The sequence below is a fragment of the Mercenaria mercenaria genome, chromosome 7 (assembly GCF_021730395.1).
Source record: "Mercenaria mercenaria strain notata chromosome 7, MADL_Memer_1, whole genome shotgun sequence".
Lineage (NCBI taxonomy): Eukaryota > Metazoa > Mollusca > Bivalvia > Venerida > Veneridae > Mercenaria > Mercenaria mercenaria.
Genome location: NC_069367.1, coordinates 67,422,134 through 67,428,956, shown reverse-complemented (window position 1 = coordinate 67,428,956; position 6,823 = coordinate 67,422,134). Strand labels below are relative to the sequence as shown.

The window sequence follows — 6,823 nt, the reverse complement described above, 5'->3', positions numbered from 1 at the left end:
CATTAAGAAATATAAGTACGGATAGAGCAGTGTTAATTAATGTATGACATAGATTGGTAAGAAGCGTCAGTTGAGACAAATAATTTTAGCTGAAAAACTTTAAGTCAACAAATATTTATCAAATTAGGCTAAAAATACATCATTCAGGGATTTTTATTCATTCGCTTTACATTTTTTAACACGAGACATACACATATAAAATGGGATTTGAAAAAAAGTCGAATTGAAATGGATGTTCGTGTGGACAGGTAGGGTGTTTTTGAGTGATTTTTGTGCGGGAAAAAGGGAAAAAATGACTGGAAAAAAGACCCCCCCCCCCCTATAAAATGGGGGGTATTTTTATGGGTGTACGTTCATTTTAGTGAACGCTTTTTGCTTCAAATAAACCTTTAACAGCGGTAATATACATCGGATGTCCAGGGATGAATGGTATGACTGAAAGTTTCAACCAAACCTGGAAAATCTACTTAGATCACATCGAAACCTTTGCAAAAGATTACATAAAACTGTGCTCATAATAAGGTATGACAAGTGTGCATGAGACATAACACAGTGGGACACCGCTTTGGTCTACATGCACAATAGGAGAGACATAACTGTGCCCAGTAACTGGCCATGCCGCAAGGCGATATTTCGAGACCAGATTTATATTTTTTATGTATTTAGAAAAATGCACTACATAAACAGCTTGCGCTTCTTACCATTTTAGTAAAGTAAAAACAGATTGTCATTACAACAATATGTTAGACTGTAAAGATGAGAAAAGCTATACTCCAAAGCAAACATTGATTCATGTGATCAATTGGAAGAAGTTAATGAATAAAGCATCAAGCAAACAGGAAAAGATGGCGCTTACATTATTGATGACCGTCCGCATGATGAAAGATCTGGACAGTTTGAAGTGGTTATGTGAACTGTATGACTGTGACATTGAAAACATTAAAATGGAGTGGTATATGCATGACAAGATAGAAGACATGTATTTGTTGAATTACTGTTAACTGTATTAAGCACTGAGTAATAAACATGGAAAATAATGAATGTTTCTAGTAGCACTATCCCTAAAACAATAAAAGTAAAGTCAGAAGAGCTGTTATATGTTCTCAGACATTAATACACAGTCAGAGCGATGCCAGTTTCGACGCACAACTGTGTACTATATCAACAATGAATTTTCCTTTGTATTTCAATGAACAATTACCACTTACACTTTTATATCAGAAAGGGTAATGCTTGATCTATCTCCGAAACACTAGCAGTAACACAAGAACTGCTTCTATTGTGATTTACAGATAAAACCCAGAGGTGCACTGATTGTCGACATTGCGCACAATTTTGACGTGAAACAACCCATATTGATAACAGTTCCATGAGACATTTTCTATTTTGTATGCTTAAGGCGTAAGCAATGTACCTGTAACACTTTACCGTCAATAAAACAGACTTTTTTCTGAAAACATGCATTTTTGCTGCCAAACAAGGTTGCATTCTGATCTAAAGCGTTGTGCACATTTGTGATACAAAACAGCTTATTTGAAACACTGTAGAATACTCAAGGTTTCGATGATTTAGTGTGTACAAGGCTTTTAGCATTATAAAAACAGTAAAACGGAGAAGTCTGCGAAACAACTGTGACGTTCTTGATCAATTTACAGCGTACACATACAGACAGTGCGTGGCAGTCACAACTGCATTGAACAGAATGAAAGTAAAAAGTTCTCTCTGAGTTTTGGAGCTTTATGGAATAATTTGGAGGGTTTGGAAGTAACAAAATGAAAAGGTAGGTAGATTTTATGTCAGTGAATGACATTATCTTGCTTTGATAAGTTTGTAGTGGAAATAAACACTTCATTTTGACTTTTTTCGCGCAACGGTATGTGTGCAGAATGATGCAATTTCTGTCAAATTTTGGGAGCTCATATTTTGTTAACGCATGAATGTAAAAAATATCTCTTTTAGGACAAGAAAGCCTGTTTGCAAGCGTAATGAATGCATGCAAAAATCTTGTTCTGAAACACTTGGTTATGTATTTTTTTTACTCTGAAAAATTGTTGAAATTCATGTGAAATGCTCGCGAAAATGAGTGATTTTGAAACGTAAATATCTTATTCATTTCTCAATGAAAATTCATGATGATGGTCTCATTCGAAAGCTAAACCCTTTCTTGTTTCGATGTTAATTTGGCATAATTTACACAACTGTGGAAATATGTGATTTTTAGCTCAGAAGTGACATACCGTATTGTCAACATAACAGTAATGCGCCATTTGCAAAGTTGCAAGTTTCGACCCTCGTAGTTTTCTATTGCATAGATGTAAAAAATATTTCTTTTAGGACAAGAAAGTCAGTTCGCTAGCGTAATAAATGCATGCAAAAATCTTGTTCTGAAACACTTGGTTATATATATTTTTTTCCATGAAAAATTGTTTTGTATGATGAACTTTGTCCGTGCAAGTGGCTATGCCCGTAAAAGAGGCACACTTTTGCTTATTGTGTTTGTTATCTTTCAATATAAAAAGTAATGGTAAAGGTCTCCGAGATGAAGGTTTAATGTTGTTGTCTGTATTATGAGTCCAATAGCCTGTCCTGTCTGTCCGCAATTAATACTTTGCCAGCTTGTATGCTAAGTATGCTATCCCAATGAAATGTTAAGAGACACTGGCATTCACCAGTGTGAGTAAACATGTTCACTCATGCTGGTAGTGCCTTTGTGTATTAAGTGTACTTGGTAGGCAAGTGTGGTCTATCACATCTCGGAGATACATATAATTAGATCAAGTAAGGGTCGTTGGCAAAGATGAAATGAGACGTGTTATACTATTTAACAATACTTCTGAGATAGATGGTCCTTCAAAATTTCAACACTTTGAACAACAAAATTCTTGATTTCTGACTGATCATTTTTTCTTGAACGTCTCATTTTATCTTTGTCACTGTGCCCTTCATATATCCAACCCCAGGCTGCTGCATCGAAATTGCAGTCAAATCTCTGGTACTCTTGGTATTGAAAATATATAGCACTTACAAAGTATAGTCTCAATGCGATAACTTGAACATTATGTAAGACCATTACAAAATCCTAGAGATGTCTCTTATCAAACTATCAAGTAAGCTGTAATGCAAAATCATTACAAGACTAGTATCAAGCTATCGGAATGTCAAAACCTGACCCTAAGGCTATATCAGAGATTTGAAATGCTTTTCGATGCAATAGTATGATGTTGGAATTTTATCCTACATCCAACCGTAATCCTACATGATGGTATAATTGTATCATAGTCCTTACCTGATGTTGAGCATTTTTTCCTCCCTTATTTGGATTTCTGATCGGCATGGGTTAAGTGTTAATGCTGGTTGTAACGACCCGACTCTATATTTGGCGAGGCAGCGAAGCCGGTATAGGGAATTGCTTAACCCGACGCTGCGAGGATTCATGGACAGGGATTAAATGCTCTTGCCCCGCCAAAGGGAAGCACGACGTTCCTCTAATGAGATGTGCGAATACACTCTTTGGTTGCCTAACTGTCCGGACGCCGCAGTTAGATGTACGGGGAAAAGCATCGAATGTCTATCCATGATACCGATCTCATACTGTACTACATGTTGGAATTTTGTCCTGATGCGTCACAGGATAGTTATCATTTCCTTACTATCCTGTTGCTAACTTTTTCCAAATTTCGATCAGAAGGAAAACAAGATTATGTTGGAATTTTCTCTTGTATTAGTAATGCATTACATATTGTTGAACATTTTTTTACTACTTGTCTGATAGCAAAGTCATTCTACTTCAGCGTCCAATGTAGGGAGAAACTTCTCCTATGACAGTGTGATGATAGTATAAGGAATTTTAAAACATTGCATTAGTGTATACCTGGACAAATTTGCCAACACTGTCCACATTCGAGGTTTTTAAGTATTAGTAGGAAAGCTAATTTATGATGGCATCACTGGCTTTGTATGATATTGTCCAATACGGGAGAAACTGTAATTCAAAACAATGATACATGAGAAATGTCAAAGCATTGTGTTTTTATATATACCGGAAATGGAAAGGCGTTTGAGCACCTGTCCCCGCAATCTTTCCAGCTTGACTCTTTTGACCCGGAGACATTCTTGCCCCAGATCTTGCATTGGCAAAATCTGTGACAAAAATGCCTTCGAGCCCTGGGGATAGAATCGAACCCGAACAATTAATTGTCAATTTCTTTCGTTATGCTGCAAATGGAAAAAGTCCCAAGTATTTGCACAGAATGTTTCTCGCTCCATTGACGTCTCGATGAGTTTTGTAATTGCAACTTTCACAAATAAACGTTTCCTTTCCACCCAGTTTGTTGTTCTTCACACCGCAATTACCACAGGTCTTTGAAGTGTAACGTTCGTCTTGTATGATCACTTCGCAGTCCGTGCCACGGACTCTGTGTAACAATCTCTGTCTGAATCTGTAGTGCTGCCAACAGAGCAAGTCCCTGTTAGCGCTTTTGGCAAGATGGTTCGGCCTGTCTTTTCTCACGATGGACGAAACCGATATCTTGCCGAGAACGACCAGTTTGTAGTTCTTGACCAGGTACGAGCACAATTTCAAGTGCACGTCGTCGACGTACGTTTTCAGTTTGAGGTGCAGCTTCTTCAGTTGTCCAATTCTGTCTTGCACCGCTTGCGTCTGCTTTTTCTCCTGAGCATGCGACAAGAGACGGTGAACATAATCGATCTTGTTGTGAAATTCGTGAATGATTTCCTTTTTGTCTGCCTCAGGTCCGATTTGAAATGTCTTTATATTGCTAGGATCATAGCATGTCGCAAACGTCCTGCCTCCCGGATCGATTGAACATATCGAATCTGAAGTTTGCACTTGTATCTGTCGAGTACATATTGGATCGCACGAAATCTGCAGTATGAATTTCCCATTCGGACGTTTGCATACCTTCATGTCGTGACTCAAAGGTGGTATCTTAGATACATTTTTCGAAAGCCTGAGAAACCTTTCTTTCCAGTCCTTCTTTGATTTCGAAAAACTGTCTGGCATCAAAGCAATTCTCGATTGCCGAATTCGTTCGCCTGGTATGTCTTTTTCCGTTAGCAATCTCACGTACTTGCTTTGAACTTCAAACGATCCTTCGCGTAACTGAACAATGTCTTTGTTTCTGAGATCGACCTTTGTTTTCTTCTGGTTGGTTTGAGTAGACTTGTACATGGTGCAAAAGTTCTTACAGGCCGTTGTCTTGATAGAGGACATCTTGTTGTCGAAAAACCAGTCGTCTCCTGGAAGCCTGTATTCGGCCGGAACGTCTGTTGAATTCGTTTTAGCGACAATTCTTTGCAAGTCGAACTGCTTCGGTTTGAAGTCTTTCTCCTTAACTAGGTAATTGCACCAATTGTAAGCATAGTTGCTCACCTTGAGCATCTGGTTCAACGTTCGCTTCTGCTTAGAAGTCGGTCGTATGCAGACAGAATAATTACACATAAATTTGTCGTCTGTCTTGGCACACTTTGTCTTCAAGTTCAGATCAGAGTAATGTGTCGAGCTTGCAGAAGAGACGTCACAGTTCAATTCCAGCATTCGTGCCTTGTCAATCCAGGACTTGAACGTTTCCTGCCCGTTGACAAACGCAGCTTTCCACAAAGTCATCTGTTCTCGTTTTCTCTTCATTTTGAAGTGAGGTTTGAACCGAAGTGCAACCGGCTTTATTGGGACTAAGAAAAATAATATTTCCCTTTAATACTTTTTTTTCATCAAAAGTTTACCAATGCCTGTTTCAACAGAAACTAGAAAAGTCGTCATGCGGGTCGAATGTGTTAATAGCTGAAAGCATTTGTTTAATCTGGCATTTGTCCTGTCCCACAGGATTTTAAGCATTTTGTCATAATCCTGATGCTAATTGTTCTTCAAATATCGATCGGTAGGAAAACAATCAACATGACGCTTGGGAATTTTCTCCTCGGTCTGTTAGTAAAAAAAATTTCAAACATCTAGAATTCTATACATCCCACTTTGGATTTCAAATACGTTTGGTCTCGAGACAACCAGTGCAATCCGGAAAAAATGCAGATCGGGGAAATTTGGTACTTATTTTTTTTCTAAAGGTGAAATTGCGATGCTGAACAATACGCGGCCGTACCTCGGCCATGCCGTTAGCTTAGGGTTGAAAAACGAAATGTCACCCAAAACTTGAAAATTGGACACGATATTTTTACTGCTGAAACCCTTATGCCTATTTAGACCATCTATTTTGCTTTGAAATTGAAAACTTTTAGGGATTAGCAAACTGGCTTTTTTTCCACCACGACAAAAATTTTAAACACACCCATGCCCATAATTTATGAAAAGTTTTCTCCGTATGAGTCGACATAGCCAAATTTTTCCAAGGCTAACGTATCTTAATAAAAAAAGTTAAAAAAAAAGGTTTCGTACAGCGTCTTTGTCACGACGAAACATGATACCCCCGATCTCGTTTGGGAATTTTTCAAATCTTCAAACCAAGTGGGTTTGCTATTTTTTACATACTATATCAAAGACACGCACTTTCTAAACATTTTTTTTCAATGCATCACATCTTTCCAGAACAAAGCAAAAGTAAAAATCTTTTTTCACTTTACGCTCGATCTTATTTTGGCTTTGCGAACAGCATTGCCATTTTTTTATCATCGACCAATATTCGAAAAATGTGTGACCGAAAGGCACCATTTATGTCTTTCTGGCGGAAAACTATGAGCACACACTTCGCCCTTGCCTTTTGCGGGCTTGGGACAGTTCTCTCTGATGACTAACAGTAGCTCATTTTCCCTTTTTTCCCCCAAAGCCTTTTCGGTCAAAGACTGCTGGTGT

The 6,823-nt window shown here is 38.1% G+C and overlaps 1 protein-coding gene across 1 annotated transcript; it reads right to left on the bottom strand.

The window, feature by feature from the left end:
- Window positions 1-4,210: 4,210 nt before the first annotated feature.
- Window positions 4,211-5,647, bottom strand: LOC123560721 (uncharacterized). Its single transcript, XM_045352885.2, has one exon. The coding sequence runs from the start codon at window positions 5,645-5,647 to the stop codon at window positions 4,211-4,213; it is 1,437 nt and encodes a 478-aa protein (XP_045208820.2).
- Between the last annotated feature and the right edge of the window lie 1,176 nt (window positions 5,648-6,823).